The sequence below is a fragment of the Mytilus californianus genome, unplaced genomic scaffold (genome assembly GCF_021869535.1).
Source record: "Mytilus californianus isolate M0D057914Y unplaced genomic scaffold, xbMytCali1.0.p SCAF_4, whole genome shotgun sequence".
Lineage (NCBI taxonomy): Eukaryota > Metazoa > Mollusca > Bivalvia > Mytilida > Mytilidae > Mytilus > Mytilus californianus.
In genome coordinates this window covers 49,040,166-49,066,874 of record NW_026262690.1, presented here as the reverse complement: position 1 = coordinate 49,066,874, position 26,709 = coordinate 49,040,166, and the positions used below count along the sequence as shown (strand labels likewise).

General features: G+C 31.2%; 1 protein-coding gene across 7 annotated transcripts in view; it reads left to right on the top strand.

The window, feature by feature from the left end:
* LOC127738170 (sodium channel protein para-like) overlaps positions 1-26,709 on the top strand; it is a 124,023-nt gene that overhangs the window by 73,487 nt on the left and 23,827 nt on the right. For 3 of the 7 annotated variants that reach the window (XM_052249311.1, XM_052249310.1, XM_052249312.1), the window contains exons 8-22: positions 2,730-2,948; positions 3,959-4,019; positions 4,975-5,119; positions 5,610-5,774; positions 6,160-6,198; positions 9,468-9,632; positions 12,032-12,487; positions 14,010-14,106; positions 15,389-15,439; positions 17,651-17,892; positions 18,854-19,027; positions 20,180-20,548; positions 21,168-21,283; positions 24,893-25,128; positions 26,646-26,692. In XM_052249311.1, the coding sequence (XP_052105271.1) occupies positions 2,730-2,948; positions 3,959-4,019; positions 4,975-5,119; positions 5,610-5,774; positions 6,160-6,198; positions 9,468-9,632; positions 12,032-12,487; positions 14,010-14,106; positions 15,389-15,439; positions 17,651-17,892; positions 18,854-19,027; positions 20,180-20,548; positions 21,168-21,283; positions 24,893-25,128; positions 26,646-26,692 (2,582 nt within the window). Of the gene's footprint in view, positions 1-2,729; positions 2,949-3,958; positions 4,020-4,974; positions 5,120-5,609; positions 5,775-6,159; positions 6,199-6,546; positions 6,574-9,467; positions 9,633-12,031; positions 12,488-14,009; positions 14,107-15,388; positions 15,440-17,650; positions 17,893-18,853; positions 19,028-20,179; positions 20,549-21,167; positions 21,284-24,892; positions 25,129-26,645; positions 26,693-26,709 lie in introns of all 7 variants that reach the window. The other 4 variants (XM_052249313.1, XM_052249316.1, XM_052249315.1 and 1 more) reach the window with 4 other exon arrangements.

Sequence of the window (26,709 nt, the reverse complement as noted above, 5' to 3'; positions counted from 1 at the left end):
AATAACATAAAAATTAGTGAAAAAATGATAATTTTCCTGTTCTTACGGTGAGTTTATGGAGCATGTGCAGTTACATTTGAAATTTTACATACAAATATTAATGCAAGAAAATCAACGAAACGAGTTCCACTTACATTTTTGATTCTGAGATTGATATTGTTGTCACTTTACTCTCGTGGAAACTGAAGTGAAAAATTAATGTAGAAACCAACAAATCCGGTTGGCTCCACTGTGGTCCGTTAACAGGAATGGGAAATAAATGAAATAAATGCACAATCGAATTATATTTGAAATATGAAGATATTTAAACTAACCGCTAAAAAAAATATCAATGAACTGGAATATAACTTGCAACAGATACCCAAGTTTATTGACCAAATATACGTTTTGTTGTTTCAAATGATCTTGATTTCTGTAAGATTACTTCATGTCAGTGGCACAGTGGATTTTTTTTTCGTGGGTACCAATTAACGTGGATTGAGAAAAAGTTATTTTCGTGGATATTTGATTCCGTGGTTATGACAAAGGCAGCATACAAGCCTACAGAAAATGTGTACTTCGTTGAACATTTAAGTTCGTTGTTTACCTATATCCACGGAAAAAGGTACCCAACGAATAATAATGAATCCACAGTAAGTCATCTTAAAGCATTATGTTTTGATTTTTACAATCTTTCAAAGGAATGTTTCTGTCATTACACGACGTTGTCGCTGTTTAGATACGGCATCATTGTGCTCTGTGTGAAGGTTCAGAGATTTGATATGTGTTCTCTTGGAAATCCTCACTAACTCTTATAGTCATTTGTGTTGTATACACTTATTAATCTCTTCTTTTTTAATATTTGAAATATTCACATAGATTATATTAATTTATTTTAACGTGCAGTATATGATGGTACCCACAAATACACAATTATATATACTGTATAAAAACATTAGCAATAAATATTTATGATTCATATTTCAAAAGTAAAATATACTTCTAAATATATTGTAACAACAATCAATAGGCTTAAGATATTTATTTTTATATTTTTAACCTGATTCCATATATATCGACCTACCCTCGTCTCACCAAGAGGCAAATATTAACATGTCCAAGCAAAGAGTATATGTATGGTAAATAATCACATTACTTAATACCCGTCCAAGGAAATATGTTAGAATGTGACGAAACAGTTTGCTGATTATATATTCTAAACAAGGAGATGTGGTATAATTGCCAATGAAACAACTATCTGCCCGAGTCCAAATGCCGTGAATGTACGCTACTAAATATCACCGTACGGCCTTCAACAATGAGCAAAAGCCATACCGTATAGCCAGCTATAAAAGGCCGCGACATGTTTCTTTAACCCAGTATGACAACACATATATTAGCTTCATCATCATACTATTTGTCCTCCAATAGGAGATTGACAAAAGACAACATGCATATAATATGTACATGTATAAAGTTTTGAAATCATAAAATTAGAAATGTCACTTAATATTTTGGATGGAACCGTCTACAGTATTTTAGAAAGAAAAATCATTCGTTAAGGACTTGAAAACAATGCTCTGGTGTCATAGTAAAATGTTCCAGAGATCTTCCTGATTACCAAGCAGAAAACATGTTGAAATGTTTTATTTTCGGCAAACCCATTTTGACGAGTTTGCATTTTTATATAAAACTTTTCTGAAAATATGCCGGATTTCTAACGAGATCTTAGGAATCGTGGCTAAATGCAACATTTTCTAGTAAAATTGGTATTAATGAATATTCCCTTTTTCCTCAATAAAATTAAATGCGTAGTACTTAACAATCTTTAGAGGCAGTTGATATAAAAGTACAAAATGTAGTAATTGTAATTTTACATGCCAGACAATGTTCGGGTAAAAAGCAATGATAAATGAAATATGAATAAAGGTAAAATTATCATATATAATCACCTTTTTTTTCTAAACAGCAGGTTATAATTTATTTGTTTAAATATGTTTAGAATGGTGTTATGCGATCACATTGCTATGTACCATACTAGGCATATTTGTTACTGACAGCATATATGTCTGAGTAACGCATCGATACTCCGTTCACTACAATGCTTGATCATAGAATGTTGTGAAGAAAATACCAATAAAAAGAAACGGTATGCATCAAAGATTAATTGTTTTAAAGATTTTGTCACAAAGTAAATTTAGTGCTGTTTAGACATCCACATTTAATCCCAATCAATCGGGGACACGGTACAAATGGGCAGAAATTGAGACGACCACACAAAACCGTTTCATCAAAACGGAGTCTATTGAAAAAAAATATATATAATATGAATAATAGAACCCTCGAAAGTTGAAATAACGATTTAAAATCATTTCTGAAGCTTTTATGGAAACAGATACTTCTATAATTCCTAGAATATTTTAAGTCAAGTGACCAGTAATATCGAGAATTAACTTTTTTAAGCTAAAACAATATATATAATTATTATGTTATGTACAGATGAATTAGTTTTTTATATAATTATGATACTATTGATAAACGATTCACAGCGCTTGGAGAATGGACCCCCTTTTTTCAATAAGTCAGGACATATTTTTTGTGTTTAATATTGGGGTCCATTCTTTCATGCGCCTGTGAAACGATTTGAATGAATTGGTAAATAATTGTTCATGCCCAGCTGTAGAAAAATAATATATTTTTCATTTTTTAATCACAACACCACTAGATTTATTGAGTAAATCTTTTTACAGGGCTGAAAACCATTGTGGGTGCCTTACTTGAGGCCGTTAGACGGCTACGTGATGTCATAATACTTTCAATCTTTATGTTATCCATTTTTGCCTTGATTGGAATGCAACTTTATATGGGAGCGTTACGTCATAAATGTGTAAAATTGGCTCTTAACGAAAGCGGTGCACAAAACACGAACATGAGTGAAACTGAATGGTTTGAATGGATAATGGACGAAGGTATGTTTGTTCTCTCTCTTTACTGATTTATTGTTTAAAAAGAAACTTTGTGCAAAATGTTTCAATATGTTATAAATATCGTAACTCCTTTTATACAATTAAAGAATTTCTCAGTGGTCGTTAAATTTGTTTGGTAAATGAAACTGAAGTTGGAAAAAAGCACAAACAGCAGGTTTTTTCCCATTTTCACGTTTATCTGCAGGTTTGACATATTTGTTCCCTTTCTATTTTAAAATAACTACTAATTTGCAACTGTAATCAGTTCAATAGTTTATTTGAATTTCTAAATAGGTAGATGACTGATCCTTTTGGTTATGCTATGTCTTTCTATGATCGGCTGTACCTTATTAATTCTTAACACTTCACGACAGTAGGGGTTTATTACTTCAAAATAATAACTCCACTGTGAAATATTTGTATCTTAAAATAAATGTATGTGTTTGAAATTTGTGTCACTAAAGCATTTAATTGTCGCTCTAAGAACTGTAACTCAGTAAAACTTGGACTAGATTGGATATAGGTTGTTCGTTAAAAAAACTGTTCATACTTTTTCATGTTGTAGTAAGCATTTATAATATGCAATTAAAATTTTGAGTCCATTCAATATTTCATATTCTAACAATGTACATTTGTAATTATACAGATGTAATGCTGCGTTCACACGTAATTCGAATTCGATTCGCCTTAACTAATTCGAATTAGTTTAATTCGCATTCGAAACGTTTAACGTCCAAACGTAAATTCTAATTCTAATTGCAATGCGCCTCAAATTCGCTTTACTGTCCTAACGACGTTAACTTTTAATTCGTATTAACAAAAACACATTTCTAATGCGAATTGGATAATGCGATTTAGCCAATTCGAATCAATTCGAATTAAAAAAGAAGAGTGTGTGAACGCGATTAGCGAATTCGATTCGCATTCGATTCGAATTCAATTCGAATTAAATGTACGTGTGAACGAGGCATTAGTTTCAATTCTTTTAAAAATTTTAATGATTTTATTTTTAGAAAACTGGGAGGTTAAAGGCGGTGACGAGTTTACTATGTGCGGAAATGCCACCGGGGCTGGGTAGGTGATATTCGATTACATGTATTTTCTTTAATATCACTAATACATTTAACGAGTACTAAAATACTAATTTAGAGAAAATGCTCATTTCAAAATAAATCTTTACAAAGAAGGAGATTTGATAAGATTGTCATTTTACGCACTGTTTTTTTTTATTCGTTTTGGCAAAAAAGATATTTTACTCGAATAAACGTCAAGTAAAAGACATCTTGTAGGAAAATATCGTTCACGGTAAGGCTGGCCCTGACTCAAATCTAATAATCAAGCCATCTTGTAGCTAAATATCGTTTACGGTACGGCCGGCCCTGACTCAAATCTAAAGATCTAGAAATTATAATATTTTTGGCACTCTTGGCAGTTTGCATTAAAAAAGAGAACTTTGAAGATCTAACACAAAGATATTATAGAATTGAAATATAAATACTGATGATATCTTGTGAACATTTGAAGGATATTTTTTTTCCATAGATTTATAATACTTTCCCTTAATTCAATGAGCATACATTTATAGACTTATCATATCTTCTACAATGCAAAGAAATCTTTCAAACTTTAGTCTTTTTTTTCAAATGTTAAACTAAAATTTTCTACTTAGTTTAACTTTTACTTAAACAAAATGATCAACATTTAAATCAAAAATGTTTTAAATTTAAATTTTATCATAATACACAGAAAATTTCCCTTTAGAAACTTACTATATCAAATAATGATACATCTTTTGCATTGTGTCAGTAAATAAAATGCCACAGTGGTTCTGTAAATAGTTGTAAAGATGACATTTCTACGAAGTCGTTTTTGTCTCAATAATCCTGTTTATTGCAAAGTTCAACGCGGAAATTTTGTTTTACGTAAGAATGCAAATATAAAAAAAAATTATAAACAACAGTCATACTAGGAAAATATTTATTCTAAAATCAGTAAAATAATTTAGGCGTGTATCTTTTATTGTCTTTAGAAAATGTCAAGACGGATATAGATGTATTAATGGCACACATTCGAATCCGAACTACAATTACACTCACTATGACAATTTTGGAGTGTCTCTGCTGTTATCCTTTAGACTAATGACGCAAGATTACTGGGAAAATTTATACCAACTGGTAAGTTTCGTTCATTGATCTGCCTTAATGAATTCAATAATTAATTTATTGAGAAACTAAGGTTTCAACTTCCTCAGGCAAAGTTGACCTTAGGTATATTTGGTTATTATTTTTAGGTCCTTTTTGGTTATATAGCTTTTCAACTGATTAGGTTCTTCATCCTTTCCTTTTCAACTGTTTTCTTTTCTACATCCTTGGCTTTGAAATATTCGGCTTTGAGCGTTATACTGATGTAGGTAAATCAAGAAAAGCACTTCCAGAACACTAGCAATTTATAAAGAGTTGTTTTCATGTTTGAATTTCTTTCAGCTTATCATTATTATTGTTAGTCGTTATCAAATATATAGTAGCAAACTTATCTATAATCAGAACAATACAAAAAGTGGTTTTGAGTATGATATTGACCAAGTATGGTGATCAGAAAGTCTCGCTTTTCATGATATGTATGTATTGACGACAATTAACCTATTTTTTTTAATGTTTATTGTAGATTTTGCGAGCAGTAGGTCCTTGGTATTGTTTATATTTCATGATAGTGATATTCCTAGGATCGTTTTATCTCGTAAACTTGATTTTAGCTATAGTTGCTATGTCGTACGACGAAACCCAGAAACAAGACCAAGCTGATGCCGAAGAAGAAGAAGAAGGGAAAAGGGTATATTTTTACGATTTTTCCTTCTTAGAATTCATATGCACTTTTAAAACAGTTTCCATGCGGTAGTCGACGAATTACATCACACAACTAAATAAAATGGGAGAAGGTTTAGATAGTGACTGAAATAGGGCGTTGGTCGCTATCGGAATATAATTGAACTCTTTGTCATAAAACAGAAATTCTGTTAGTTTTTGTTTGTTTGTTTGTTTGTTTGTTGTTTTTTTTGTTTTTTGTTTTTTTGTTTTTTATATACAATGCTTGTTGTATAAAACGAAGGTAAAACAGTTGTAAGAAAAAATGCAATGGAAAGAAACAGTTGAGACATTTCTATAATTTAAGGAAACAAGGATAAAAAAATATTATGAAATTTGTTCACATTTCTCAGAAATACCAAGCTTCACAAAGACAGAAAAAGATGGAACAGGTATCTTATTCTTTTAAACAAATAACACACAATTGAGATTAATAAGCTCGTCAATTAACTGGTTTAATATTATCATGGTTTGCAGGTTTAAGTAATTTAATGCTATACTGACATATTGCTTTAAAACTGTATTGCTGAAATCTTCAATTCGCGGCTATGTTTTAATGAGAGGTTTGCAATAGGTTGTTTTACAGTTCCGGGTTTTTTCGTAAGGATGCGGAAGGCTCTGTTTAATTTTTATTGTACATAGTCATTGGAAATTATAATGATGGTTAGCAGTTGTTTTTCCTTTAATTTAGAACAATTCTTTTGTCTTATATTTAATGTTTTAATCATTTGAAATTAAAGGATGTTTATACCAGTTTAGTGAATACGGTAAGTTGTGGGTAAGGCAGATTGTTTGAACCCCTCTTTCCATTCACTAGCTTATATACCTTTCACGTGATATACCACGTGGTATGTATCTTGAACCAGTTCCCACAACATGGTTTGCTTCTTCAGTTCTAACAAATGAATAATTCACTACTAACAGTTTACTTTGAAATAATGTATGATAAGATATTTTTATTGTTTTGCTCACATGGGCTTTTGTTCTTGCTTGATATTAGCTTCAAGTATAATCTATTGTTTTAGAAAATGTTCAAACATCTTTAGCAATTTATGTAAAAAGGATTCATTTAAACTGACAAAAAACATCATATGACTTTAAAAGTTGATTAAACTGCAACTGGTTTTTCAAACAAATATGATTATGTATCAAGAATTAGACCTTTTTGTAGTCTATGGTTGTATTTTTGGTTGTTGTCTCATTGACATATAGCCATCTTGGTTGTTGTCTCATTGACATATAGCCATCTTGGTTGTTGTCTCATTGACATATAGCCAACTTGGTTGTTGTCTCATTGATATATAGCCAACTTGATTGTTGTCTCAATGACATATAGCCAACTTGGTTGTTGTCTCATTGACATATAGCCATCTTGGTTGTTGTCTCATTGATATATAGCCATCTTGGTTGTTGTCTCATTGGCATATAGCCAACTTGGTTGTTGTCTCAATGATATATAGCCAACTTGATCAAATTTTCTCATTGACATATAGCCATCTTGGTTGTTGTCTCATTGACATATAGCCAACCTGATCGAATTGTCTCATAGACATATAGCCAACTTGGTTATTGTCTCATTGACATATAGCCAACTTGATCGTTGTCTCATTGACATATAGCCAACTTGGTTGTTATCTCATTGACATATAGCCAACCTGATCGAATTGTCTCATTGACATATAGCCAACTTGGTTGTTGTCTCATTGACATATAGCCAACTTGATCGTTGTCTCATTGACATATAGCCAACTTGATCGTTGTCTCATTGACATATAGCCAACTTGGTTGTTGTCTCATTGACATATAGCCAACTTGATCGTTGTCTCATTGACATATAGCCAACTTGGTTGTTATCTCATTGACATATAGCCAACCTGATCGAATTGTCTCATTGACATATAGCCAACTTGGTTGTTGTCTCATTGACATATAGCCAACTTGATCGTTGTCTCATTGACATATAGCCAACTTGATCGTTGTCTCATTGACATATAGCCAACTTGGTTGTTGTCTCATTGACATATAGCCAACTTGATCGAATTGTCTCATTAACATATAGCCAACTTGGTTGTTGTCTCATTGACATATAGCCAACTCCTATTTTAACAGAAAACTAACAAAACATATTTATTTCTTAAAAAAATACACCTAATTTAAATACGGGCCAACTGTGTCACTGTTTTTACACAGTTTATCATAACGTAACCTTAGCTATATTTTATATTTATTTCCAAGTAAAAGAGAGTGGTATCATTGCCATTATGGAACAACTATCCACCAATAACTTTTAGTATTTAGCGAAATACTATATAAAGAAAGTGGACATAACAAAACCATTCTTCTACGCTGTTATTAGTTAGCTGTTCCAAAAGTTAATTTTTAACATATAGGTTTGTTTATACCGGGGAATCAATTCTTTTGTTACGATCTTTTTAGGTATTATAATTCTGTTTTTTTGTTAGAATTGAACGCTGATTTTTTAAAAATTTAAATGAATTGAAAGCAAGGATCACATTTTGTACGAAGCATGGAAGTAAAACTTTAAACACAAGATAATATTGTCATTTTTTTTAAATCAATTACATATGCGATTTTTTAAAAGCATAACCTTTTGCACGAAGTACACGAACAATGCGAAAAAATAGTATTGATTAATAAGGTGGGCGGAGCTAATAATTCTTGGGTTGCTTTCACACGGTTTGTGCTGCTTTCATTCGGCATATGTTGCTATTATACAGTTTGTGTTGCGTTCATTAGACATGTGTTGTTTCATACACTACAAAAGCATATGATGGAATCAAATGATTCGTCTTTCGGGTTAATAAAAGATCAGCATTTGTATGTATTAAACACCTACTGTAAATTTTTACGATGAAATATGACGTCCTTAAGGATTATATATGTGCATATATGGTCATGTTTCTACCTTTATTCCTGAAGTTTCTTTTATGGGTCAGTCCAGAAGATGGCCGCCATCTTGGGCCATTTGGCTCTACCAATTTACGTTTCAATTTAAAAAGCTCACACTTTACTACTTATTTGTCCATTTTCAGGCGTTTATAATTTGGTTATATGTTTTGAATATAAGCCATATGACTGAGATACTGTAAATTTAAGATTGATATTGATATACATTTTGAAATTTGTCCTACCTCTTTTCAAAATTCACCAAACGTATTTATAAAAATTATTATGTAAATATTTTAAGAATATTAACTTCCAATCTCTATTTCTCTCCTTGATTCTACTGATGTCAGTACCAGTACATTTTAAAAAAAAATATTCTAAAATACAAAAATGATTAAATTGTCATTATTTATTAAAATGTTGTCAATGTCTTTTATAATTTAATACTGATTTCATACCAGAGTTCTCGATAAGTGGTGGTCCTAGGGATTTGACCACCACATTTTTGGGAAGGACCAACACAATTTTGGTAATTTGCAATAGAAATGATAGTGAGAACCTTCATATTTTCTTCAAGGACCACCAGGCAAAAAAAGATTTCGAGAACTCTGTCATGCATAAAAATTAAAGAATAAATAAGTTAGAAAGTTATATTTTAATGTTATTTTATCTTAACTAAGTATTTATATTTAATGAGATAAACGTACAATTAATTAATTTGGTTATCAAACATGTATTCCTCTACTGTATTTAGCTTGAACAAGAAAGACACGAACATGACAAGAGAGAGCTCATCGAGATGCTTACAAAGGAGCCATCAGATATTACAGGCAGTTTACATGATATAAATGACGACGAAAGAGAGTCTATCAAGTCAGAAAAGCCGACTGCAGTCGAAAATCATTTAAGCGTATCGAAGGTAACTGCTATATGTGTTTTATTACGTAACGTTGACGTTGAGACTTATGTAAATGTGTGTTCTGTTATAGCCTACATGTAAATTCAATATTTTGCATTCATAATTTTGGAATTACACGCTTCGCGATACTGTAAATTGGATTGCAGAACTTTTTATATGTTGCTGTACTTGCATACAGCGATAAGTATTGCCTTTGCTTAATTTATATCCTTATAGACTCGTTAATTTCTAGGTGACTCAGTAGTAATGATGTAAACATTTATTGCATATCAACATAATAAACAAAAATTTACTGTGTGGATTGATCTATTCGCAAAGATGTCATTTTTGCTTATGGTGGCTTTTTGTTGCAAGAGAGCTTGCTTCAAATGCAGAATGTTAATTGTTGCTTTTGATTTTGTAGACATTACTATTTGATACAAACATGCAAAATCTGTCAAAGATATTTGAGAGATGAAGCTTCATTCCATCTTTATGTCTATATAATTGTCCTTTTATTAAGTGTCCTTTAATAAGTCGTTTCACTTTTTAGCATAAACTCATTTGAGAGTCTAACATTTCATAGTCCTATTAATTATGTTACACAGTTATGATTATTATTATTGTGAATGAAGAAAATGGTGTTTATGAAAATCACAAGTTTCTCTATATAAATATTTTCTTTGCTTAAAAATGGATATATATTGATTCCTGTTGTTTCTTCTTCTTCTAATCTCTAACCAATTTCAACTTTCCCCGACCTGCTATTTCCTTTTTTGATATTTAAAGTGTGTACCTCCTTCTATATTCATCAAAATTCAATAATCGCATCCAATTTTTCGTGCTCTGAGTTTTTCGGAGTTTCATGACATCTTATGGAAAGCACACATTTTTGTAGGTTAATTAAAAGGAACGTTAGCGTTTGCATTTTCGGTGGGGGTAGGGGAGGAGGGGTGTATCTTCCTATATAAAGGTATACACAGACGTGCTGCTGGTATGGGTCACTTTTTTGGAATGTAAAATATATCAATGGGGTGCAATTTCACGGAGGCAATATATCAATGGGTAGGAATTTATATGCCAATGGGTCATACATGTTCATTTTCTGTTAAGATGCGTGTAAAACAATGTGTATTGATCTTTTTATCTAATAATATGAATGCTCCCCTGTGGTAAACATTTGAATAAGATATCACATATTTTATGTTTGATAGCTATGAAATATATAAATGGGTTTCAATTTTTCCTATGAAATAAATGCTAGAATCAGTATATGATTTGGGGGGGGGGGGGGGAAATCTCAGCCGTATGTCTGTACCCAAACTTGTATGTTGAGACCCCACCATGGTTTGCCTACAGATCGTCTAAATTTTATAACAGAAAGTACATAATTATACAGTTTTACCAAGAACATTTGGTGGTTTTGTAATTAAACTAAAAATAAATATAGTCGCATTTTTATAACTCCACATCAATATTGCATAGAGTTTTATGTAACAATTTTATTGTCTTCGAAATAAGTATAGGTGTGAAACATGTATAACATTAAAGGGAAGTAGGGGTAGCTCGTCAGTTGCTTCTTAAACACCAATTTCAATGATAATGTTTTTTTTATATACCGGTAATATAATATTACCTATCTCAGCATCCCACAGATTTAACAAAAAGATAAAAAAAAACTTGCCACCAAGAGTTAGGCACAAGGTTTACCAATACATGTATGTGGAAATAAAAATGATATTACGTTTGAAATAGAATGAAATGGTCTGCATATGATATTACAACGGAATTGAAAACTAAGTAACAAAACGTTCAATCAGCTTTTCATTTGACTGTCTCTGCTCTGTAGAGTTATATACATTTCTTTTATTGGAATTATTATTACAAAACGACACGTTCAGATAATATCTACCAATCTATATGTGTGCATTTATTAATATAACAGTCGTAAAAGACGAAAACAAATACCTTAGTATCATTTTTTCTCCATTTTTTATAATATCATACATAAAAATATCCTTTAATAAGATGAATAATATATATGCTTCGCGTGTTTAACTTTGTAAACATGAAAGATTGAGAACAATTATTTGCATGTTCAGAAGCAATATACCTATAGTTCATCCATGATATAAAGATTTAGACTAGTTTAGGTTAGTTGTCATTTATGTAGCTTACAGTTTATCCCTATCTAAAGTTACACACAAAATAATGTTATGGTTAGTAAAACAGTTCTTAATATATTTTAAAATGTGCATATGAGCATAGTTCAAAAAGAATAACTACTGGTTTTTTTTTTTAACAAATTGGGAATAAAATAAAGCAGTTTACTCCTCTCCTTCTTTCAGCAAGTAAAAAACTATTTTCTGTGTAACTTTGTCAACGACCCACAGTTTTATGAGTTGTCAATTTCATTTCAGCCATGTTCAAGCCTTCCTAGTTCTCCATTTTCTCGTCGCAGCAGCTGGAGGATGAAATATGCCAAGCACTTACCACCTTCACACCCAGACCATCAACCCCTAGTGCCACCATTTTTAGATATTCGGAACAACCTACCTTACGCAGATGATTCAAATGCAGTTACGCCAAACTCTGATGATCTATGCACATTACCTATTAATAAACAGTTTTTAACTGCACGAAGAAGTAGTTTTGCTTCAATAGGTCGCCGTTCACATGGTGGTGACGGGCGGGCGTCCTCGAGACGCAGCAGTTATGCTTCACTAATAAGTAGGGCTTCAAGAGCAAGCATACGTTCACGTGAACACCCAAGATCCCCAAAAGATAAAACAGCAAAATTGTTAGAACGTTGGGCCAAGAAACATCCACATCTGTTACCTGAGGTAATTGTGGATAAAACTAAATCTGATGAAAATGTAAGTTCACCAACCAGATTTCAAATTGAAAAGTTAAATAAGATTTTGTTAATTCCTTTTTACTTTCAAAATTACGCTCTCGAAAATAAAATGATATAAATTTGTCAAATAAACTGTAGAAAAATATTTTAAACAGAAGTTTCCAATGTGTATAAGGTTGGACTTTTTGTACAGTTTAATGCATCTTTATAGTTAAAATTCAGTAGATAATTTTTAGAACCGGCATTTTTGTAGAGCACAGTTGTATCATTTAAATTCCAGCATGTTAAAATCTGATAGATAAGATGCATGTTTGATTCAATTTTGGTAAATAATATCATTGTCATATTCTACCCATAACAAATGTTTGCGTCAATGTTTGATAAACATTGTTTGGAAAATTTTTTATTTTTCATTCACATAGTTTTGGACACTATTTATTTTTTGTATGCTCGTTCAGAAGCCAATTAATAATGTGCTAACAATGATTTGAGACAATTATAACATGTGAAAAGATTCATGTATATTTAGAACTCTCAATTTTGAGTACATGTTGTAGTGTGTTTTAAGATGAAATAGCTTTAAAATTATTTAAACCTGAGGGAAAAGGTACACGGAATTCGTTGTGCAAGTTTGAACATCATAATTTCTTAATATATATGGTGTATAGACCGTCAGATTTCCCATTAATTGAAAGTTAATTATTTTAATATAAATTTCAGTGGATAAGAATTGAATCAAATCATTCATTATACATACAATAATCTTTTCACAAAGAATCGGAAACTATCTTTACACAAGGGTGGTAGCTTGCTTAAAGCTTAGCATACTAGTTGTGTTACATATAATTTGCTGTGTTAACGGAGCTTCAGTTTGCACCCTCTAATATCAATTTGTATAGACGTTCTTCTGTATAAAACTTGTGATAACAACTTATATGACAAGATATATTAACAACAATAACTAATAAAATAATAACAATGATTATCGTGATTATTATATAACAATCAGTAAAGTTACTTGTCTACTATATAACAAGAAGTAAAGTTACTTGTTTATTATAACAAGCTGTCAAGTTATTTGCTTGTCAGGAAGTGGTTTTGTGTTCTTATTTTTTTTAAACTTGACAACAGTTTTTGATAACCCTGTAATATTATTTTACCAATATAATCAATTAAAACAACAGGAAAAGGTCGTAAATAATGTTTTTTGATCAAATAACCGAATCTTAAATGCTAAAATATTATTATATAGCGAATCTTAAATTCTTTTTATATTTTTCTGATTCTATTATGTTGGTGTTTAAACGTGAGGCACTGATATATATGAAATTTTATAGTCACAGGCATTTATTCATATAGAGACAGTTGGGAAATCGTATTTTTTTAATTTATATACCGACATTATAAGGATTGTATCACAAGCATCTTTGCTTTAGAAATACATTAAAATATGTTTTGATTTTCAAACTAGATCTGAATTGATTTTTGTTCAGGAGGTAAAGGTTTTCTTTTAACGCTATAACTAAAACAATTGTTTGTAGGATTCGACTGCAGGATCAGAATTTGACGGAGAAAAAAAGAAGGCAGACCACAACACTGTTTGTAGAACTTCTAGTGGAAGGACTGTTGATGTACAAGGTATTATTATTTTTTAGCTCTGAATCCAATAGGAAACATATTTATTTAGCTTGAAAAGTTAAGTATTAAATATGATATGTTCATTAAGTTCTTTTCGGTACTACTGACATGATCTATAACACACCTTTCATAATTTCTCTGTTGATAAATGTCGAAGTTACTTTTTTTTAACTAAGGTTCCAACTCCCTCAGGTGAATTTTACTATTATTTTATGTCTCTTTTTGGTCATAAAGCTCCCCATATATTCAAGTTGTCATACATCCAAGGCTATAAAAAATTTGGATTTGAGAGCTCCTGGTGAAGGTGTATCTAGAAAAGTGCTTCGGACGCTCATAATTTATGAAGTGTTATTTTCATTTTACACGTAAAATGATAAGGATTATTAAGGCCCTACACACCGAGGTAAATATAGGTGTTGAACCATTTAAAATCCTATGAGAGTGTCAAACTTCTGTTATGCAATACCCAGAACGATCCAATTATTTGTTACGAAATACATTGGAATTTCTTTTATCATTTTGAATAAAGTCTTACAACTTTGACCAGCATGATACACATAAATGTAGGATAAATTTATTACAAACATTATTTAGTATATAATCATCACTATCAAAACACTACCAAATTGATAAGCGACTGAATATACATTGTTGTTATTCTCTGTTTGGCAAATACTTGTTGAATCCACAATTGTTCTATAGAAAGAGACCCAGAGTTTTGATAAAAGTAGAGTGATCCCTTATGCTATATTTATGGTCTGATTGTATGCTTCTGTAGTCCTTACAGAGATAGGAACAATGATTAAAATCGCTTTTACGCAAGTGTTTGATATAGTTGTGTACAGATAATTACAATCGTAAAATGTTTGAATAGTAAATGCAGCCTGGTGCTTCTAAGATTTTAGTTGTTCACACAATGTCTGGTTCGAGTTTATTCCACTGATATAAATGGAAAACTACTAGCATTCTGAATGCGAAATCACTGCAACATTTGACCAAAAGTTATATTGACGATATGGTCTGAATCCTTTGACTAAATTAAAAAATCAGTCATAAATTGAAAACTCCTAAGATAACTGAAGTTAGATTATTTAAACGAAAATTTCTGATTTGATAACAATGGTTTGTAATTGTTTATATCTTTGTCCTATTTTTATGAATATTCGTTCCATTGGCAATCATACCACATCTATTTTTTTTCTATGCTCGGCTCGAATTATCAAACCGTTTGAACAAGATAACAGATGACTAATATATCTTTCTGCAATTTATTTCTTTTTAGATGTAATGGTATTGAAGGAACTTCTAGAGCATGCATCAAGTCACAGACCAAGTAAGTACAGATATTTCTTTCCCATTATCTGTTCGTATAAATCAGTCAAGTTTGTCTAAAATTTTTCCTAATTGAAAACTAAGTTTGTTCCAAGAAGTATTGCTAAATTACTTGTCATAAAAAACACTACGGGTACGTACCAAGAAGCGAAACATAAATTGCACATTTTGAGATTTTGGTTTGGTTATGGTACTTGATGAAGTTTTCTTTTTTGTCTTTAGTGGAATATTTTTTGTCTCTTTTTTCTTGGGGGGGTGGGGGGGAGGAGGGGGGATGATGCAGTCTGTCCTCTGATATTTTATTTCTGAAAATATTTATAATTTTATTTGTTGCAACTACAATTTTAAACTAAAATACGAGTTGCATGACACCTTAACATTGACGACTTCAAGTATGCATATGGAAGTTCCCCATTCACTTATAGACCTACTCAGATTATCATAGCAACTTACATTGAAACGTTACTTACAAATTTGCAATTATGCTTTGGATTAAATCGAATTGACAATGGAAAATATTAAAGCGAAGACGTCTATCTGAATCTCTATGGATTAAATGTTTGAGATCGTTGATGGGAATAGAAATTTAAAAAAATGGAACGACTCATACTACATGTATCAAAAGAATCAAATAATTCAAGACATACTTATAGTCTTCATGAAAAATATGTTATTGTCTTTGTATGCAAATCATGTTACACAAATTAATTGATAAAGATCAATTCTAATCGTAAGATTTTTTGTAAATAGAGTCTCTGATATTTTTGATGAGATTTGTTAACATGATTTTGATTTTTTCTGCTTATTATCAGTTCGCTCATTGCGTTTGCATTCAGTAAACCAAATTTTTTTCTCAGATAAAATATATATCAGCTAGGTCAATTTATATTGAAAAAAGGGTCCCAAATGGTGAATATTTTCGGATACTATCATGATTAGGTTGACCGTTCTTGAATAAATGTCACAAATCACCAAATCTATTCCACTATCGTAGCTGCAATCATGAATGACATCACTGAAATCAACTTATCACCGAATTTTTACTTGCCATGTGTGCAACAACATGGGTGCCTCTGGTGGAGCAGAAACTGCTTACCTTTCTGAAGCACCTGTATTAACCCCCGGTTTTTGGAGGGGTTCCTGTTACTCAATCTTTAGTTTTCTGTGTAGTTTTGTAGACTATTGGTTGTCTTTTCGTCTTCTCTTTTTTTTGGCCATTGTGTTGTCCATTTTTATTCGACTTACAGGTTTAATTGCCCTTGGTGTTTTCACTCGTTTTAAATATGATTTCATCAACTTTAAATAAGTTTTCTCAAACACGGAGATAAATCCAAAAATGTAGTTCTTTTAGTGAATTTTGATGAAATTATTGAACATCTCTGTTGTTTATGACCTACAATTTTTTCCTGTATAAGTACCTTCTTATGAGCATGTACATGTATGTTACATATAAGGAATAATGAATAAGCTTTAAGACAATCTTGTAGAGAAAATTATTAAAGTGGACCGGTTTGCTTAAACCTTAGACTTCAAATAGTGGATAAATACTTTAGATTTATGTAATCAAGGATATATGATATGATTGCTGATGAGGTAGATTTATGTAATCAAGGATATATGATATGATTGCCGATGAGGCAACCATCCACACAAGACCAAAGGACGAGGATTTAAACAAATATTAGTCATCATACGGCTTTCAATAATGAGCATGATATCTACCCTATAGTAATATAGAAAAGGTCCCAGCATGACAAAATGTGAAACAGTTCAAAAAAGAAAACTAACGACTAATTTATAGTAAAACAATAAAGGGAAAATAAATATGGCAGACACCAACCGACTACATCCACTGAATTACATTCTCCTGACTTGGCGGACAGGCACATAAATAGTGTGACGGAGTTCAACATGTTTGTGAGCGCTCAGCCCTCCCCCTCACCTGGCACAGTGGTGTCACTGCACAACATAAGAACACACTGTAAACATAACTTTTTACGCAATTATGATATTGGTACTTATTTGTTTGTTTAATTAATCATTTTATTCCAATGAATACAAAACAATTTGGTATTCCCTTATAACCTTTTTCTATTTGATACCTGTTTTTTTTCTAATATTCATATATTATTTAGAAATGTAATTAATCATGTTTAGAGGAATAAGAAATTAATTTAGTGTTGCCTGAGCCAATTCTATTTGATTTTTACAGGTATATTCAGTGAAGGCAGTTTTGAAGAAGAGAAAATGATAAAGAAATTACAACGTATTTTCTGTAGTTGGACATGCTGTCCTGCATACCTAACGTTCCAGAAGATTGTTGCACTTTTTATCTTAGACGCCTTCATTGATTTGTTTATTACGATATGCATCTTAGTGAATACAGGATTTATGGCTGCGGATCACTATGGAATGACGAGAGAAATGAAAATGTTTTTGGAAGCCGGAAATTTGGTGATTTGCTATTTATTTATTTATTTAAGTTGTTGTTGTTTCTAATTACAATTGACGCTTTGCTTACCATAGGGGTAATAATAAAAATAATAGTTTTCGAAATGCATATAAGTTTAATTTTGTCCCCTTGGTCTGGTTGAATGAAGTAAATCCCAATTATTGTCATGTTTACAAATTAATTATATGTCTATTTGGGTTGCTCACCCAATTTTGTCAATAAAACAGAACAATAAACAACAATCATACAAGCGGGAGGTTTAGCTAGCTATAAAACAAGGTTTAATCCATCATTTTCGCCTGTGTCAAGTCAGAAATATGACAGTTGTTTTCCATTCGTTCCGTTAGTTAATATAGTCGAGCATTTGATTTTGTCAAATTTATGGACTTCCCCCTTTTTTAATTTACCTTGGAGCTCAGTACTTTAGTTTTAAATACTTTTTAGTACTCTAGAAAACTCGTACTAAATTGCGGTTCCTAGTCTCAATAAAAGGTAACGGACAGTTACTTTAAGTCCACTGACATCGTTCATTCGTCTGTAAAATTCTTATGTTTTTAACCATTGTCCTATTTGAAAAAAACATCCCTTACAAATGTGTTCGACATATTTTTTCAAGGAACTTTTTATTTTTATTCATCTGGGAATGGGAGGGTGGTCATTTTGAAAGTACGACCTGCATACAACAGGATTTAATATTATGCAAATATTTGAATTTACACTTTTACGCCCAACAATTTTATATCCTTTTCTACTTTGTTAAAATTAACAAAATCTTGCAGAAAATTGTCCTTAGTTTTCTTTTAACCTAGTGACGTTTCGCATATGATTTTATAAAATAAGAAGTAAGAACTGTGATAAATATTTTTGTATTATTTTTAATCTATTGAAAATATAGTAATCTTTTTAAAACTTTGAGATTTTAATTCACCAATGGTTTCTCTTAATCATTATATTCTTATTCAGGTATTTACTGGAATATTTGCTGCTGAAGCCTTCCTGAAAATAATAGCCCTAAACCCCATGGAATATCTTAAAGATCGCTGGAATTGCTTTGATATAGTAATTGTTATTTTGAGTTTCGTGGAGTTGGCACTAGAAGGTGTTAAAGGCTTATCTGTACTGAGAAGTTTTAGATTGGTATGTTTTTATATGTTTTGAATGGTAAATCTGGTAGATAAAAGCCTGAAATAACACTTAGTCTAAATGCCGTCCAATGATTGACCCACAAAACTCTCGTGCCATAATTTATAATCAAATCAAATCAAATATTTTATTGTCGTATAAACTTTACAGTTTGTGACCAACATGTATTAACACAATAAACAAATATAATGATATCTTACAATGTTGATAAAATATCACGACGGCGAAGATTCGTTTGGAATACTTAATTTTATGAGATTACTGAAACCTTTTACCTGAATTTCGACAGTTTGGGATAAATATGCCGATAATGCAAAGTTATTTTGAGAAATTCCTTAAATGAGGCCAAATTGGTTTATTTTAAGTAATCAAATCTACATATTTAAAAGAAAGTTGTATGTTTTAATTGCTAGTTTTATTACACTAAAATGTCTATTATACTTATTTTTCAATACCCCGCCTCAGGGAGTATAAAGTTTTTCACATGATCGTCACTTTTGCACTATTATGGTTTCACGATGATAATTAAAGTATGGCTTGGCCAAACCTTTTGAAATATGAACACAATATCATATTTGATGTTGAGGGTCTTAACATTTACTGTATAAGAGTAATGCCCTTTAGTTATCTTAATATTTGGGATTACTGCATGACTAAATCTTTTAAAATGTCAACACAAAGTAATTGACTATGATATACAAGTGAAATTTGATTTCGATTGTCTTGACAGTAACCAGGAACTTTCTATACTAACATAGTATAGACCGTCCCTGCAGTAACCATTCAAGGCTTATTCAGATAAAGTGTCTTAAAAATTGGTTACTTATTTTACAGGTCATGATTTAAAAATCCATTTGACAATTCTTCTTTAGATTTTATGCCTTCAAGTAATATAGTGTGATGTCTTTTCTCAGCCATGACTCGTCAATTTCCTGTTAACCGAATACTCTTAGAGTATTGTTAGTAACCATTAGCTTGTATACAGTTCAACTTGTTTAAGAATGTTTTTGTGTAAACGTTTCTTATGTATCTAGATGGTATAAGTTTTTTTTTCATTTTTAGATTTAAATGAAATATTATAATTTTTACAAAACAATTTTAGAATTTGAACGGTAGATACTTTTTTTCTCTTTTTACACTTTTCAGCTTCGTGTATTTAAACTAGCGAAATCCTGGCCTACTCTTAATATGTTAATAAGTGTAGTAGCAAGAACTATGGGCGCTTTAGGAAATCTTGTATTTGTATTGGGAATAGTGATATTTATATTTGCTGTAATGGGCCAGCAGCTGTTTGGTGCAAGCTATGAAAGGTATGGAAATCCAAATGAAACCATTGCTAGTTTAAGAGACTCAGAGAGACCTAGATGGCATTTTATGGACTTTTTGCATTCCTTTATGATAGTTTTCCGTGTGTTATGTGGAGAATGGATTGAATCAATGTGGGGGTGTCAACGTGTTTCAGGATGGCCTTGTATTCCCTTTTTCCTACTGACGTTTACCATCGGCAATCTTGTGGTGAGTATTTGATTGTAGTTGTAGTTGATATTGCATAAAAGAGAGGCGAAAGATACCAAAGTGATATTCAAACTCATAAGTCGAAAACAAACTGACAATGCCATGGCTAAAAACGGAAAATGATCAATAAGACACACAACAGTACACAAAACACAACATACAAAAATTAAAGACTTGAGTAACAAGAACCCACCAAAAACAGGGGTGGTCACATGTGCTCTGGAAGGGTAAGTCTGCATTTCATTAGCTAGAGATTAAATATACTTAATTGGTCTATGATATCAAAGTTTATGTAATCAATCTGTATTCAATCCTACCAACATCACATATCTATTATGAATTATCGGATCTACATTAAAGTTTAATAAAGAAACACCACAAATTCAAAATGTGATAAACTGTTTACTTTACCTGTGAAACTTGCACAGAAATAACAAATTTCCATATATGTTGCCTTTTTGAGTAATAATTCATAAAATTTTAAAGTATGACCTAAAGATTTAAACAAAAACTTTTAATGTATTTTAATATCCTCAAATTCTATGTATCCTAGAACTGCCAATTATTTCTCATTTTACGAAAAATCTATGTAAAACATTTAATGATTCATTTTTTCTAGGTTTTGAATTTGTTTCTTGCTTTGCTGTTGAGCTCATTTAGTAACGATAATGTAGACCCAAGCCCAGCAGATGCAGAACCCAATAAATTGGCAGAAGCAATAAGTCGTTTTGATAGGTATGTACCAGTGTGGAGAAAACATAATTCATTTTTTCAACAAAAATGTGTATCTACAGAGAAACAGATATTTTTTCCCCTCCATATGCAACAATACTAACATCTTCTAAATTTACCACTTTTTATAATCAAAAACTGAACAAAACATTTATGTGTGATATAATTAACTTATTATTCTGTTTTAGAGATTGATTTCAAATAACCGATTCATGACCGATTCTTGTTTATAACATCCATGGCCACCGTCATTTTACATCAAATTTTTGAAAATTTGAAAGCCTTTACGATAATTCTCAACAAAATATTTCCCTTTTTTTCGAAATGTATTTTGTAAATATACATACTGCATTTATTGATAAATAAATAAAAAAATATATTTACCCTTACATCCAATCATTATTTAATGATCCATAGTTGACATCCTTCACCTGGGTACACAAAAGGCCAACCTAAAGCTGGGAAAATGAAATGCTGCTTTTTCCCTACAACTTTTAGCTCTGCTGTTTTTATACGCCCGTCAAATTTTTGATGGGACGTATTATGGTATACAAATGTCCGGCGTCCATCCGTCTGTCTGTCTGTCCGTCTGTCTGTCCACCGTAAACATGTCGCACCGTAACTTGAGAATGACTTATCCAAATTTCATGAAACTTAATATAGTTGTTTCTTATGATGGTCAAATGATCTGTATACTTTTTGGAAACAATAAGATTAAAACTTTTTGAGTTACGGGACTTAGTAACTAAAACAGGTGGGTGTTTTTTTTCACATGTCGCGCCGTATCTCAAAAACAATTTATGATTATTGCTTAAAACTTTACACACTTCTTAGTTATATTAATCTTAAGATCTGTATACTTTTTGGTGATGATTCAAAATTTTATTTTAGAGATATTGAGTATTTTGTTAAAAAAGGGGGAGGGGTTTTTCACATGTCGCGCCGTATCTTAAAAACAGTTTATGATTATTGCTTAAAACTTTACACACTTTTTAGTTATATTAACCTTAAGATCTGTATACTTTTTGGTGATGATTCAAAATTTTATTTTTGAGTTATTGAGTATTTTGTAAAAAAAGGGGGAGGGGTTTTTCACATTTGGCGCCGTATCTCAAAAACGATTTATGATTATTGCTTAAAATTTTACACACTTCTTAGTTATATTAATCTAAAGATCTGTATACTTTTTGGTTTTGATTCAAAATTTCAAATTTCGAGATATTGATTTTTTTTTTTTTAAAAGGGGGGGTTTTCACATGTCACGCCATATCTCAAAACTGATTTATGATTATTGCTTAATATTTTTACATACCTCTTAGTTATATTAATCTAAAGATCTGTATACTTTTTGGTTTTGATTCAAAATTTTATTTTAGAGATATTGAGTTTTTTGTAAAAAAAAAAGGGGGGTTTTCGCATGTCACACCGTATGTCAGAAACTATTTATGCTTATTGCATAAAAATTCACACACAAGACGACGGGCGTATCATGCGCTCAGGGCGCAGCTGTTTATTATAAATATAATGTAATTCAGGAATCATATATCAAAGGTGCTCCAATGCCTCCCTTTCATCTATAATAAAACATGCTGTTGTGTTTATTTTAATTGAATAGAATATTGGGATGTTTGAAGATTCGAGTCTTTCATATATCTTTCTTGCCCAGAGTTGATTGTATTCAAGGATAATTTGAATATGTCGTTTTCTTTTCCAACCAATCCTTATAAATCAAAAGGTTGTTGTAAGATCAACTGTAGAATGATATGTCGCTTTCATTTTACATGCACGGTTTTTGTCACTGTTATTATCTTATTTACATTTGGTTATTTTTATATTTAAAAAAATAATCAGTTATTATTTACATATGTAAAAAACTTGATTTAGCTAACTCTGTAAAAAAAAATTACTAAGAGTCAACATCATACCAAAGTAACAATGGGTTCAGAAAACACTAGTCACAACATCATACTTAGACGATAAAATTTGTACGATACACGAACATAGAAACGAGGGTGAACTCATGTGCTTCAGAAGGGTAAGCAGTGCTTGCCTCACTTATGAAATAACAACAAATATGATTGATTTCACATTGAAGATATTTATAAAAAATGCAATTATCTCAGATTTTTTCTGAACTTATTATAGAAAGGGGCAATTGTGTTAGATAATTTGAAATTTTGATTATAAATTCAAAGTTTAAAGTAACAAATATAGAGATAAGAAGAAGAATATAACCAATGGGACCAAATGACAAATATTTGAATAATTACTGGTCTCCTTGTAAAGACAACAACGGCTTCATTTATACTTCAACAATGGTGAAAAAAGTATGACAGACAGCAGCCAATGACAACCACTAAATAACAGGTTTTAATGCTGAGAAGTTACCACTTTTATGATTCGTAACCAGATTCATTGTGAATATATATTCATCCTGCGCATTATCCGCATTTTTTTAGCTCACCTGGCCCAAAGGATCAAGTGAGCTTTTCTCATCACTTGGTGTCCGTCGTCCGTCGTCGTCTGTTAACTGTTACAATAATCTTCTCCTCTGAAACTACTACAAATTTAACCAAACTTGGCCACAATCATCATTGGGATATCTAGTTTAAAAAATGTGTCCAATGATCCCGCCTGCCAACCAAGATGGCCGACATGGCTAAAAATAGAACAAAGGGGTAAAATGCAAGTTTTGTCTATTATTTTGAAACCCATTATAAATAGAGAAAATCTGACAGTAGCAAAAATGTTAGAGAATGTTGAATTCTACCAATTGTTCATGTACGTCAAAACTGTCTGACGACTTCTAGTAGGAGTAATTGCCCCTAAATGACAAATTTTACCATTTTTTTCATTTTGCATACTATCTTGAAAACTATAATAGATAAAGAGAAATTTTAAATTGAAAACATGATCAGAAGACAAGTTCTACAAATAAGTCTGCATGGTCGAAATCGTCAGTCGACTCCTTATTAGAGTTATTGCCCTTTGATGACGATTTTTACTAATTTTTTGTGTTTTTGCCTAATTTCTTAAAAATTATATAGATAGATTGAAACTTAAATAAGCAAAAATTATTAGCAAGACAAGATCTACAATAAAGACAATATGGAGGAAGTCGTGTGACAACTCCTTGTTAGAGTTATTGCCCTTTATTGACGATTTTCACTATTTTTTGCGTTTTGTCATATAGGATAAAAATTATAATAGATAAATAATCTAAAAATGTAAATCACAAAAATGATCAGCAAGTCAAGCTCTACTAACAAGTCAAATTTTGCTGATATAGATAGTAGACTGTCAATCTTTATAGGAGTGATTGCCCTTAAATGAGGATTTTTTTTACCCTCTTTTGTATTTTGAGATTAAACTAAATAGGATAGAGAGACACTAAACAGACTTAATGATCAGCAATACAAGATCAACAAAACAGAGATTTTTGTCATGAATTCTATACTCGTCTTTAATGTTGAAGAGTGTCATTTGTTGAATATGCACATAGACCAAGGTGAGCGACACAGGCCTCTAGTTACACGTAAAAGAGCTGTGTTGAATATTTGATCAGTAGTAGCTTACATTTTTTAGACTTAAAGTTGTTTCTTTTTGCTTCAGGTTTTTTAGATGGATTAAAGTGAAAACTATAGTGATTGCAAAAAGTATCAAAGGTCGGTTAGTGACAAAACCAAAACCTCCAGCCTTACCACCATCATCACCGGAAGTATCCCGTTTTGATATGAACGGAAAAGACAGCATGGTTGATGGTCATCAAGTCATTGGTATTAATGGTTCCATAGATCCCCAGAACTTTGATGACCATCCCAAACTAACAAAAACAGACACAGCGACAGGTCATTCTCTAACACACTTCCTTAAGTCACTTCCGTTGTATCTATCCTTTGTAGCTTTCTTTTTGCAAGCTTTCTCTCTTAATATATAATTGCATCTTCGAATTGACCTATGTGGTTGGACTAATCAGTTTTAATATTTGTATAAGCGTATAAAGATTTTTTCTTCCTAAAATTTTAAATCTGTTGACACTAACAAAGATATATTTCAATAAGATCTTGAGAAAAAAAAATTGGAGAAGACTTTTTCATATCCATTTGTACCCACTTCTCTTCCTTTAACCATAATATTTGACAGCAATCCATTACCATTATAATCTTAATTCCAAATTTAATGAAACTTTCTCAGTACCTTCACCATCAATTTTATGTCATTGTGAACCCCTGTTTTGTCTTTTATCCAAATTAGTTTCAGGGTTTCCCCTAGCATATCATGGATTTTGCCATCGCTTTATATGGAGTTACCCATTTTTGTAAGAAACTCCATTTAAATGCATAATTAAAAATTATTGAAAATATGTCAGCATCTTAACCATAAATAGCCCTTATTCCTCCTATAATGTTTTGAATTACCGGTTGTGTTTCTCTGAGAAATTATACCTGAGACATTCTTAAATGTTGTGTTGGGTATCATTATGTATTACTTCTGATAAGTAAAGTAATACTCACTGATACAGTTAATGTGACAAATACAGTGACTACCATTCGTACATAAACATCATTTGTCTGAAACTTTCATTTTTTTTTTTGTGATTTGAGAAAGAAAATTCAAAACATTTAACATGATGTCTTTAGGTCAGCTTTTGATCTTATCCCTACATTTATTATTCTTATTTACTACATAACTCCTTATTTAATAGCATACATCTCTTTACGCTTGTTCTTTTAATACATGTGTTTTTATTAAGATTTGATATCTATATTTCAATTGAACATCGGTTAAATATCGTTGCCTTTACGTACACCATAAAAAGGCATGTATGCCAGGATTGGACAAAAGTAGATTTCAGTTTTATCATAAACAACATTGACTATATGAAAAGATAATAAGGGTACCATAGTGTCTTTGTGACATTGGTGTCTGAGATAATAAATATAAGTACAAATGCTAACACATACTAGTGCACTTACAAACATCAGACAGGATTGCAACTACATATTTGGTAATATTAACTGTTAAAACAGTGTTTAACTATTTGAGATATAAGTGTTAAGAGACTAAATTTAACTAAAAAAAGTTGTCTGATCTTCTCAATCATAACATTTGTTTTTTACAGAGTCTCAATTTCCATGATAGGAGACTTTTACTATGTCCTTACATTAGGCTTCACTCTGGTCCGATTTGATGCGATGGTTTTATTTTCTTTGTTTGTCAATTCAAAATGTATTTATCAGTTTTTGGCATTGGATAACTGTTTTGATTCCTTATACGAATATGATATGCCTGTTCTTTGATGTTTGTTTCTTATATAATTGACTATTTCACGAGTAATATAGCCATTTCTTTTTTAATTTTTTAGTTGAAATAATTCCTGATGGAATGCCTGATACCATTGAAGGTGATAATGTAAGTATACATTATCC